At 50.7% G+C, this 12,734-nt stretch overlaps 1 protein-coding gene across 1 annotated transcript in view; it reads left to right on the forward strand.

Moving 5' to 3' along the window:
- The window catches only part of CTNNA1 (catenin alpha 1), a 116,482-nt gene extending 106,276 nt beyond the window's left edge, over positions 1–10,206 (forward strand). Inside the window, exons 15-18 of the mRNA XM_059483392.1 lie at positions 380–561; positions 1,305–1,410; positions 6,510–6,644; positions 9,087–10,206. Of these exons, the coding sequence (XP_059339375.1) occupies positions 380–561; positions 1,305–1,410; positions 6,510–6,644; positions 9,087–9,374 (711 nt within the window). The 3' untranslated portion in view covers positions 9,375–10,206. The remainder of the gene's footprint in view (positions 1–379; positions 562–1,304; positions 1,411–6,509; positions 6,645–9,086) is intronic.
- The last annotated feature ends 2,528 nt before the right edge of the window (positions 10,207–12,734 follow it).

Consider the following 12,734-nt stretch of genomic DNA (forward strand, 5'->3'; position numbering starts at 1 on the left):
GGAAGAGACTGGTAATATTTCTTATTATCCTCAATACCCAAGTGGAACTTAATTTTAAAACGTTGAAATTTTCTGTAAAAGACAAGTACTCCTTCTTCATGCAGTTTTATTTTGAGGGATGGTAATATGTGGCAAATTTGTTTGGAGTCTTAACAGCTTTATCATGCAAAGGACAATATTTTAAGTGTCAACTTGTCTTTCTGGGCACTTTTTCTTTAAAAAGAGTATAAACTTTGATTCAAAATGTAAAGCCTCTAGGTAGAGGATTGCTATTAAAGTTTTATCCCCCATCTACATGACTGAAATTGGTTATTAGTGAAATGTTCCAAAAAGCCTCTACAAGGCAGCAGGAGGCCATGTGAGAAAACTTCTCTTCCAGGCTATCATGGCTCAGCTCCCTCAAGAGCAGAAAGCCAAGATTGCTGAGCAGGTCGCCAGCTTCCAGGAGGAAAAGAGTAAATTGGATGCTGAAGTGTCAAAATGGGATGACAGTGGCAATGACATCATTGTCCTGGCCAAGCAGATGTGTATGATCATGATGGAAATGACAGACTTCACCAGGTGAGGCTTTTTAATTTGTGCTCACTCCCAGCTGCCTGGGCTGCTGGGCTTTCAATGAGACACGGTGCAAGTTCTCCTAAGAGTCTCACTTCTTATAATCTCTTTTAAATGGTGCCCTGTTCCAGCTGCATATTAACTGGGGAGATGCATTATTGTGTAGTGGCTGGGTGGTAATAACTGTTTAAATTGATCTACAGATACACAGCAGTTATTGCCTGTCTTTCTTTCTTTCTTTCTTAAGGGTGATTCTTATCCCCAGGAATATATATATATATATATATATATATATATATTTGCTCAGTTCTTTACAGCATTAAATTCTATGGGCTTCTCAATATTGCCATACTGCAGAAATAGTTCCTAGTACAGTTACTGGCAGAGGAAAGAGAGGGTTTTTGATGCCTTTTGAAATTAATTTACCAGATTTTTTATAACGCTGTTTTTTAAACTTCATGTTCCATTCCATAAAAATTGCAAATCCGTCTTCTAAAATGTTATCTCTTATCATCATTAAACTGCTGAAAGCAGTAAAATTTAAGATGTTTTTATTCCTGGATTTAAGCTAAATGTGGGGAAGAGCAGAAAGGGGGTAACTCTTGGAAATGAAGGTGCTGTAATAACTGCTCCAGCCTTTGGGTGGGGAGTCACTGCCAGCACAGTGTGGGACAGAATGAGGAAAGGGACCCAGAATTCACTGCTGTGGTTTCCTGGTGCTAGGAGGGAGCGTGTGCTCTGTTTTGCAGGGGAAAAGGTCCTCTGAAGAACACGTCAGATGTGATCAGTGCAGCCAAGAAGATCGCAGAGGCCGGGTCCAGGATGGACAAGCTGGGCCGGACCATTGCTGACCACGTGAGTCACAGTCCTGGAGCCTCCAGCTCCAGGGAGCAGGAGATCTGTCAGTACTGCTGATGAACAGATGAAAATGTGTTGGCTTTTGGGGTCTTTAACTGATTTTTCAGATCTGCTGCTAGGAAATTCTGTTCTCTCTGTTCTTTCCAGCTGCTCTCCTGCCTCCCTGAGCAGTGACACAGCAGCTCCTTGGCTGGAATCAGGCTCCTGGCATTTTGTGCCAGCCCTGCTTAGGTCACACAGAGCCGGGGCAGAGCAGGACCAGGCTGGGCTCACAGCACACCCAGAGCACTCCTGGTGCTTCCCAAAGCTCAGACTGCAGGGACAGCCCCTGCACAGGGGCACCTGGCCTGTTGCACCACCTTTAATCCTGGCTCTGAGGCAGCTTTGTAAGATCAAAAATTTTCAGCTGCTCCTCAGGCTGAGTGGGGAGGCTGTCAGAGCTCTCTGGTGTTTTTCACTCCAGAGCTGATGAGGGCTTGGAGCAAGGCCTGCAGGGACCTGAGCATGGCTGTGCTGTCCCAGTGCTGGGCAGGAATTCTCACAGGACTGAATGAGCATGGCCAGCTCAGGGATTATTTATGCAATGCCTGTCCTGAGCCACTTAGAAACTGGGCCAAGCAAGAGCACCTTTGGCCTCAGCCCACACCCAAATAGCAGGGAAACATCAACATTCGTAATAATATTCCACCTTCAAGAGAGACTCTGAAATGCAAGGAGGTTAAGTCTGAGATCATGGGCTAAACTTTGTTTTCCCAGTTGTCACTTGCTTTCCAGGCCTTTTCAGGATGGAAATTTGTGTACTATAAGGTTTTCACTGAACCAGTGTCACTTTGAAAGTAAATCATTGCAGTGCAGGACTCTCTCTTAATGTTGCATTCAGAGGTGCTTGTCTACACCCTCCTTTATTAATGATGCAGTGAGAAATGTTCAATGGGGAGATAAATTTGATAAGTGTTTTTTCAAATGGCTTTCCTTGCTACAGCACTTTGACAGCCTTGTTTCTGCAAGAACCAGGTGTGCTGCTGGTGTAGGTAAATGAAGCAAGGAGCAGTTTGTGTTCAAGGTCTCAGGGGAGCTTGGGCTGAAGGTTTACAATGCCTTGTCTTTTTTTTTCATTCACATGTTTTATGCAAAGTTGGTATATGGTTTTCTGTACCAAGCCATTTCAAAATATAAAAGAAAACTACTTTCAGTAGCAGTAAGGTCCTTAAAAATGTAACAGATTAAGCACATGTTTGAAGATAAATATGAGCAGCACTGTACAGTTAGTCATTTTGACAAGAATATAGCTTTTTCCTGACTCCATACTCTGCTAATACTTTGAGCCTGCATATTTCATTAGATGTGCTTCCATACTCTTTAGAAACATGTTAATGTGGAGCAGAGTGACAGCTACAGAGCAGGAGCAGCTCCTGGTTCCTGCTGCCCCTGCCCCTGGAGGAAGGAGCACAGGGAGGGGCTGTGTCCTGTGCTGGGTGACAGCAGAGCTGTGACCCCTCAGTCAGTGTGCCAGCAGCTCCCAGCCTGCCATCAGGCCCTTCTGCAGCACATTCCTCTGGAGCTCCCAGAGCTGCTGTCCCAGGAATTCCCTGGCTGTTGGGATCAGTTCTGCCATCAGCTGCAGGTGCTCCCCGAGGTTTCCATCCCTCACTCCAAGCAGCTGCTGCTTGCTGGGAGCAGGGGAATATGAACAGTTATGAGCGCAACACAGATGACAATGATTTGCAGCAAGGGTTCTCTCTATTATTTATTTTTTCAGTGTCAGAACACCTACAAAGCCAAAGGTTTTTTTCCTTCTGTGGCGGTGGGAGGCCGAGGTTACATCAGTTCTGTATCAGTTCTGATTCACCCCATGAGAAGCAGCTGGGTCAGGGTAGGGGGTGCCCACTTCCAGTGAAAGGCTCCAGCAGCCTCGTGCTGGGGACACTGGTCCCTGCTGGGGGCTGGGGTGGGGACCCTGGGCACAGGCTGGTGGCAGCTGCTGGCACAGGGGGTCAGTGACATCCCCCCAGGGAGCTGCCTCCCCAAAACAGCTGCTGGCAGCTCCTGCTGGGCCCAGAGGTCACCCAGGGCTGAGGGGCATTTCTTGGGAATTCCTGGTGCAGCAGGGCCCATTCCCAAGGGAGAGGCAGTGGGAGGAAGGGGCTCTGGGGTTGCTGGCTCTCCCCTGCGGCCACTGGGGATGGTCTGTGTCCATGAGCACACACCAGCAGGGCTCTGCTGTCTTCCCCTGCCCCTTTTCTCTGCAAAAACAGGGAAAATGGTGATCCTGCTTCTCTGCAGGCTCAGCTGGGCTGGCAGGAACTGAAAGTGGGGGTGTTTGCTGTGTCTGGGATGGAGCCTGGATTTGACCTTAGCTTTTGCCAGTAACCTTCCCTGAGTCTGTGGCAGCAGCTCGGTTTGGGGGCTTTGGGAAGGTGGGGTGGCCCCCAACACGTTCATTTCCATCTGCACTGCACTCCCTGCTGGGCTGTGCTGTGTCTGTGAGAACCCATCCATCTCTGCAGATGGGGGTTCTGGCTGTGGGTTAGTCCAGTAATGTCATCATTCTGTTCAAATTGTTGCCTTTTGGGTTTTTGATTTTTATCTGAGTGCTTCTACCTAGGAAAGGACAGGGCTCCTGCAGGCACCCGCAGTGCCTTTTGTTGATGCTCTTTTTTATCTCGTGTTACATCTCCATTTAAACCTCATCTGTCTTTGAGCTGAGTCCTCGATCCTGCCTGCAGAAATAGCACACACAGGAGAGGATCTGGGTTTCCATCTCACACTGCATTGATGCACACAGCCCAGTGATGATTCCTATTCCACGAAGGTTTTGCTGCCTTCCTCAGCTGATGGTGAACGTGCAGCAGCCTCCTGCCTTGAGAGGCTTTCCTTGAAGGGTTTCACAGCCCCACAGAGGAGCTGGAATTGTTGAGCCATCCCCTGATGTGCTGTACTGGGCATTTGTCAGCCCTGAGCCCCTGCACTGCTGTGTTAGATGAGCTCTTTGGGAGATGGAGAGCAGTTTCCAAAATGGTAATTTGGGCTTTTCATTAGCTCTTTGGCCAGGGCTATTTGTGGACTTGCTCTTAAACATCTTGTAGTGCTGACTAATATTGATTAGCTTAAAAAATTAACCTGCAAGCTTTGCTGCTTTGTTAGGCAGGGCTTCACTGCACTGATGGAAGCTGCGTGCCCACGTTGAGAGCTGCAATTACTTTGGGTGTTCCATCATTTTCCTTGGGACTAAGAAGGTGGTTTGATGTCTGTGGTGGGGTCAGATGCCCATAAAGCCATGGAGATCTCCCAGTGCAGTGCCCCTGTGTGTGTGTGAGCTCTGTGGACACATCACTGCAGCACCTGAGTCACCTCTGCTCAGCACAGAGACCATTTTGCCTTACAAAACCCTCTTGTTCTGGCCTTGGAAAAAAACAAATGTATGTGTTAGTGTCCTTTCACTGTAGAGGGAAATGCCTGTTCTGGCAGACTGAGTGCTGTTGGGAAGGAAATGCTCCTCCATGTGAGTGGGGCCATGTTTGCACATCCCTGTGTGTGCACCATGATCTGCTCCTCTTTTATACAAAGAAAAGAGCTTCTGCTTCCATCTCACAGCTAAGGAGAGAAGGTCTGCAGGGAGAATCAGGGCTCAGAGCCTGCTGCTCACAGACAGGAGGGGATTTTTACCCTGCCCTCAGAGGGGAGGAGAGGCTGCATGGCCAATGCAACAACCCTCAGCTGGAGTGAGGCATTAGGTGCCACATTGAAGATTAATCTTTCAGTCATGCCATGCCCATTATGCATCTTCATCAGATGGTCCATTGCACAGGATCAGGGTCTTAGGTAAAATGGGATTTTGCTGTGAACAGGGGTGTGTGGAAAAGAGCTCCTAAATCACTCTGGATGGCCTGCAGCTGTCCAGAGGCTGGAGATCCCTGCAGGGTGTAGTCCTGTCCCTGGATAATGCTGGGTGAATTCCACTGCTCCAGTTGAAACAGTGCTGGGCACAGTGCAGCCTGCCTTGGAGCAGGAGATGAGGATCAGTGGGAGGCTGGTGGTGGTTCTGTCCAGGAGGCCTGTGGGTGCTGGGTGGGGAGATGAGATGATGAGTGGCCATTTCCATGGAACAGGAGCTGTCTGTGGGGTACAAGTGATGCTTCTCTGGGGTTCAGAGCAGGGCTTAAGCAACGTGGGGTGTGACCCAGTGTGATGTAAATCACATGGATGTGAAGCTGTAGGTGTTGTGTGTGTGAGCATGTGGGGTGCCCCTGGGCTGAGGTGGCCCATGGGGGAGCTGCTGCTGGCACCCCACTGTTGCTGTAAAGGGGCTGCAGGGCTGCTGAGAGCAGCAGAACCCTTCCCACAGCCTTTGTGTCCTACAGAGCCTGCTCTGGACCGTGGCTGCTCCTCAGCTGGGCTCCCCTCTGCTCTGGAAATCCAGCCTGAGCCTGGCTCATCCGTGGCTCATTCTTCAGTTCTGTCCCAGAAAATGCCACCCTCCCAAACTGCACAGAGGACTCCTGCAGAGCCCTTTGTGCAAAGCTGAAAAAGTTACATTTCTCTTACGGATGAGTGCTGCAGCAAGCACCTTAAATGTCATTTTGTGCCTGGTGAGGAACCTGCTTTTCCCACTGCTACAAGATGGGAGCAGAAGTCAGGAAAATCTCTGTTTGCTGCATGTAACTGAGTTGCTGTTGGGTTTATCATTTTTGAGCTTGGAATACTTAAGACTGAGAATTGAGGAAGGACTTGGTAACACCTGCTAGCTGCAGCTGGGGATCTTGGGTGTCAGACCATTGCTGCTGTGTCCTGTGCAGTACAGGAAGGACCTTCCACAGCTGACAGACCTGCTCTGGGGAGGGTAAATGGTCCTCCTTCTCTTCCTCTGCCTTCTGTTCCTCCTCTGTCTCCTCCTTGGGAGGGCTGCTGAAGGGCAGTGGAAGGAGCCTGTGCAGTGATGCCCCTGCTCATGGCTGCTGGGCTTAGGTGCCTCTGTCTCAAAGCCCGGGCTCAGCAGGGAGGGAGGGAGGGCAGCGCTGTCCCAGCCCATCCCCTGCCCCAGGGGAGGTGCCTGGAGTGTGTCTGGCTGTGCCCAACCCTGCCCCTGTCACCCACAGTGCCCGGACTCGGCGTGCAAGCAGGACCTGCTGGCCTACCTGCAGCGCATCGCGCTCTACTGCCACCAGCTCAACATCTGCAGCAAGGTCAAGGCCGAGGTGCAGAACCTGGGCGGGGAGCTCGTCGTCTCGGGGGTACGTACAGCACACCTGCCTCAGGCAGCTCTGCTCCCACAGGTTATTCATGTGAGCTTTTGTGTTCAGCCCCATGGAACACAGACTGGAGATGCTGGAGCATTCCAAATTTGTGTTGCTGCCTCGCTGTTCTGGGGAGCAACGCTTGCTGGGAAAATACAGACTTCACATGTCCTTATTCAACAGTGTTTGTAGACAGATTCACTTCACCTCTGTGTGATCTGTTTTCCAGACTGCTTTTCACTCTTAGTGAGGTTTAAGTCACCTTATCAGCACAGTCAAACCTGCCCCACATCTCTGCACAGCCTTGGAACATGCTGGGGTCCTGCAACACTCCAGAGGTGTTAATATTTCAGGATGGCTGTGCCCTGAAGAGTGCAGGGATTTTTAGTGGCTGCTCTGGTTTCTGACAGCTGGAAGCTGCTCCAGGCCAGCTTGCTTCCTTATTCCAGCCATTACTTTGCAAATAATTTTTTTTCACTGTAGTTCATGAAATGCTGCCTCCTAAGAGGATTCTGTGTGGCAGATATTTGGGGGGAGGGAAGTGGAGCTAAATCCTTAATTTCTTCTGGCATACTCTACCTTGCCCTGCATAGGCACGTTTGGTCACTTCTGGTGCTTTTGCCCAGCCATGTCAGGACTGAGGAAGGAGGTTGGAAGAAGAGACAGAATTGGCCCTTGGACAGTCCAGAATTGCTCCCTGAGCAGCAAATGGAGAAACTTCCCACATTCTGCCATTTTGATACCACAGAATCATGGAACAGTTTGGGTTGGAAGAGACCTTAAAACTCATCCAGTGCCACCCCCCTGCCATGGCAGGGACACCTTCCACTGTCCCAGGCTGCTCCAAGCCCTGTCCAGCCTGGCCTTGGACACTTCCAGGGATCCAGGGGCAGCCACAGTTTCTCTGGACATCCTCTACCACTGATACTTTCCAGTGAAACCCTGTTTGATATCTCAATTGCTTAAACTTAGTAGCACAGATTTTCCCCAAAAACCAGGGAGAGCTGTGGAAGGAGAGCTTTGGGGCAGCAGCAGCAGCAGGAGCAGTCAGCAATAGATATCCCTGCACAAACTGAGCCCATCTGGGGGTGATGGGGCTGTGCTGCCCCCCCTGCTGCCTTTCCAGCCCCCAGAGCAGCTCCAGGGGCTGTGGTGGGATGTGCTGCTGTTCATGTTCATGGCAGGCTGAAGGCATGGTGCTGTCAAAGCAGGAGATGTGTTACTGTGCAGCAGTAGTACTCCAGGGCTTCACTGCAGTTACTCAGTGCCTCCAGGATTTACATCCCCCTGCCATAAATCAGTGATAGCACGGCCTGGCATCTGTAGCCTGATCTCCTGGTTTTATCCCTTCTCCTTGAGCCTGTCCTGGCTGAGGGCTGCCAGCAGCAGTGTTGAGCTCCATGGGATAATCAGATGAAGACCTCAGCCAGTGCAGAGGCATCACCACTCTGAAAGGAAGGTTCTGTGCAGTGTTGATGCCCTGTCCCTGCACCCCAGCGCTGTGAGAGCAGAGCAGGGCCCAGGAGGGCAGAGCTGGCACCTGCAGGGTCTGTCAGGTCATTCAGAAAAGCACCTCCCTGCTCTCCTGGCCTTGAATGATTCCTGCTGCTGTGAGGATTCCTGGAGACACTTCAGCACAGCGGTTTCCAGGCTCATGAGGAGGAGGGGAGAGCACAGAGGCTTTGCCAGAGGATCTGAGGTGCCATGGTAGCAATTGGGGCACAGTAGGGTAGAAGGGAGGGGACAGTGCCCTAGAAAGGCACCAGAACCAAACCCTGCCCCAGATCAAAGCCCTGTCCCAGCCCATTTGGCCTGGGCAAGCTGGGGATCCCACCCAGAGCAGGACACTGGCCCCTGGGGAAGGGGATCCCAGCTGAGGTCACCACAGTGCTCCTCCCCTCTCTCTTCCACCCAGCCCTGGTCTCAGCTCTTTGTCCCTGCTGTGTCCTACAGCTTTGACAAATTCATGTTTTTCCTTGTTTTGATGCTCTTGTAAATCAGGAGCCAGCTGGGAAAGAGCTCCAGGCCTGGCTGTGATGCAGTTGTGTTCCTTCCTTCCCAATACAATTTAGTATTCTAGAGCGATTTAAATATTTATTATCAGTGATTAAGATATTACTACAGCTTTATTAATCTCATTAGAGAATAAGCAACTATTAAATCTTAGTCATAAAAGCAAAGGGCAGAATACAAATGTTTCCAATTGCCGTTGATGTGGAAAATGCATACAGGGGGGCAGACCCTGCTTTTGTGTTGGTGGCACAAGTCAGCTTTGGAACCACTGAGCATCCAAAAAAACCCTGCCTCAAACTGGGGGCCTCAGGTTTCAAAGGAAAAATATAAATCAGTTTTCAAGTGGTTTTACCCCAGGCCTGTGGTGCTGTCAGTGTAAGGCTGTGTTTGGGGGTTCCATGGTGGTAACTGTGTGTCCCTTGGCAGGTGGACAGTGCCATGTCCCTGATCCAGGCAGCCAAGAACCTGATGAACGCCGTGGTGCAGACGGTCAAGGCCTCCTACGTGGCGTCCACCAAGTACCAGAAGTCCCAGGGCATGGCCTCCCTCAACCTCCCGGCCGTCTCCTGGAAGATGAAGGCTCCAGAGAAGAAACCCCTGGTCAAGAGGGAGAAACAGGACGAGACCCAGACAAAAATCAAGAGGGCATCCCAGAAGAAGCACGTGAACCCCGTGCAGGCCCTCAGCGAGTTCAAGGCCATGGAGAGTATCTAGAGGAGAGCTCTGGCTCGGGGGTGTTTTTCTCTAGCCCACTACTGCTACTTCCAGAACTCTACTTGTAATACCCTAAAGATTTTTCAAAAATTTACTATTCCTCCAAATGTATTTACTTAATATAATTTTGATAACTTGGTTTAGATTACCTGGGGAGATACTTAAATTTCTAAGTCCTATCAGTATATCTTCAGCCTGCAGAAGTGTGGTAATTTAGATGGCTTTTAGATTACAGGGGTGGATTTCTAGCTGGAAACTGGTTTTTATAATCTTGCTTTAAATGAAATATTCTATAACCAAAGAGGATTTTACAGTAACACTAACGGTTAACACTAATACTCGATCGTGATACCCAGAGACTCAGTTTATCATGGTGATCAAGAGAAAAAAATAGATTTTTTACTAAAAGAAAAATTAATGAAAGTATTGTATGTGATAGTGTATCTCTGCTGTGGGGGTGGAGAGGGAGCAAGATCAGAGGAGTTTGACATTGCAGCAGGCACCGGCTGTGTGAGCACAACTGGAAAACAGCTGGAAAAGCGCTACACCCGTGCCTGGGCCGGGCTTTGCTGAGGATCGTGTTTGGAGCTGGGCTCGGTGCTGCCCTGGGGCCGCGGTGCTGCTTTCCCTGGGCTGCCCCGGAGCGCTCTGGGGTTCCCTTGTGCTCCTGGCACCGCTCCGGAGCTGCCGGGGGAGCCCCGGGGCCGATCCCTGCGGGAACCTCCCCCGGCGGGGGCGGCCCATGGCTCCGTGACACGGACGGGAATGTAATGCCTGGTTACCAATTACTAATGTATTTTGCTGCGGGACACTAATAAAGTTGCTTTTCCCAGCTGGTGCATTGTGGTGCTGTGAATGGAGCTGGGCCCAGCCCGCCCATCGCCCCCCCTCTCGCCATTCAGATGCAAATCAGCTTTGTGCTCATTCCTCATAATTGCTCTGCATCCCGCCTTGGGCTTCCAGAGGCACCCAGGAAATCGTGTTTGCTCAGGCTGCAATTTAGACTGTACATTATTTGTGATAACTATAGCTACAAGGTATAATTTCACTGTCTTATTTAAATTTTATGAATTTCAGCGTGTTTCACACGTCCCAGTCGAGTGGAGTGCAGGGAAGTGGTGCCTGCACGGGGCAGCACCGTGGTGCCTATTCCTGTGGAGCTGGAAAAGCCTGGGCTGGAGTCAACGTCTAAAATGCAGCTCCATTTTAGAGCTGAACCTTGGCACTGAAATGTTATAATTTTATTTATCTCAATCAGCTCATAATTTACTGTATTAAGGTTATTGCTGTCATGTTACTGTAATGCTGATCATAATTAAGCTAAATAGTTTTTGAGATATTTTTGCCAAATGTATTATGTTTTCAAGCATTTTAGCCTCTTGAGTACAGCTATTAAACAGTGGAACGATAGGATATTTTCATACACCCTTAACGTGTAAACAGGCTCAGAGGGGGAGCTGTGCTCCACTGTCGTTTGGGGGTTAACAGGCTATAGGTCTTCTTTTAGAGATAATTATTAACTGAATTTATACAATAGAGATTTTTTTTTCCTCTTGGTATTATCTTAAAGGTGACATTCCCTGAGCTGTTTAGGGAGTACATCCAATGCCTCTCACCAGTACAATCTATTAATGCACTTTAAAAAATAATCCTTATTAAGATGTGCAGACAAGTTTACGCTTATTTATCTTTTAAACACATCTTCGTTTAATTTGTGCTACAAACACTGAGTACCAAGAAATTAAAAGTGGTTCCCCTGGTGAGAGCTACAGCCCCAGGGGTGCAGGAGCAGCAGGAACGCCATGGGGACAGGAGGCCAAAAAACCTCAACTCACATTTCCTTTGTACCCAAGAATTGCTCCTCTGGGAATTGCGTTTGGGTTTGGAGCAGAGAAGGGCATCGAGGTGAATCATTATTGGTGTAACGCTTAATTGCTCCGTTCAGAAGTGCAGCAGACACCACCTGTCCCCTTAGAACAGGGGGGATTTTGTGTCATGAAATCCCAGTTTCCCAGTTTAGCTGGGGACGTGGTGGTGACACCGGGGCTGGGGAGCGGCAGATCCCGGGGCAGGGCAGTTCCTCATCCCGGCCCCTCCGGGCTGTTCGGCACCGGCACCAGACCCGGGTGGTTTTTCAGGAGTTCCAAACCCAAAAGCGCCGATCCCGAGTCAGGGAATTCCAGCCCTGCGTGTGAAAGCGGCGCTGGAGACGCGGCCCGGCGCGGGGGTCCGGCCGCCAGCGAAGCTGTGACTTTATTAGGGAGCCAATTGGAGAGAATTACAGTAATTACTGCTCCATGTAATTAAGCGCTGGGGAAGAGCTCGTGCTGTCGCTCTCGCTGCCGGAGGACGATGCTCGGCTCGGGAGGGAGCGAACGGGCGGGGAGAGCTCCGGGGGTGAGCGAGGAGCCAAACCCCACCTGCCCAATTCCCGGCCCTCCGTGGAGGTCGGGGGACCCGCCGTGGCTTTGGGCAGGGAAGGGCTGTAGGATTCCCCTCCCTACCCGGCAGCTCCCCACGGCTACTCCCCAGGCACCGCCTGGAACACGCCGGAGTACTTGCTAGAGGGGTTTTGGGGGGTTTTGCAGCGATGTGAAGATTTTTGGGTTTGCGGTTTTTTGCAGTGCAATGGGACAGCAGCTTTGCTGGGTCCGTGCCAGAGCCCGGCAGACCTGGCAGTGCAGGGATCTCAGGAAGATGAACCCACATTATCTTCTAAAGTGTATTAGTGAAACCACATTAAATCCTCAGGAGATACGTCTTATTCCAGATTTCAAGTGCTCTTAATTCAATTCCGCGGTGAATGGAGCCACGTTGAATTTATGCCGCTTTAACTGTGTGTGAAGTTTCCGTGCCACGATTTAATGGCCGTTAATGAGCGCCTTTCCCACTCCGCGCTCTGGCTGCTCCCAGCGCCTTTGGGATGTGTCGGGAGCGGGGCCGGGGCACCCCGAGCTGTGTTTGCTTACACGGGTGCTGGGTCCCAACCAGGCCACGGCAGCCAAACCTCAAACACAAAACTGAGGAGATCAGAGAGGGTGAGGAGGGACGAGTGCGTTCAAAACCCCGACAAAGGGGTGAGAAAAGGAAAAATCCATCAAGGCACATCAGCTGCTGCAGTGCTGAGGGCCCAGGCGCCGCCTGTGCTGCGGATGGTGAGGGCTGGGGAGTGTCCCAGGGAGACCCAGCCCGCGGGCTCTGCCCTGCTCTGAGCCACTCCCTGCCTAAAGGGTGCCCGGGTTCCGAGAGCTCAGGCTGGGCCAGCACAGCCCTCCCGGTGCTCTGGTGGGTGCAGGGGAAGGAGTGGGAGCTGGTCCTGGCCTGGCCACCTGTGTGACTGCAGCGCTTAACGCCTGATCC

This window comes from Ammospiza nelsoni, chromosome 16, assembly GCF_027579445.1.
Source record: "Ammospiza nelsoni isolate bAmmNel1 chromosome 16, bAmmNel1.pri, whole genome shotgun sequence".
Taxonomy (NCBI): domain Eukaryota; kingdom Metazoa; phylum Chordata; class Aves; order Passeriformes; family Passerellidae; genus Ammospiza; species Ammospiza nelsoni.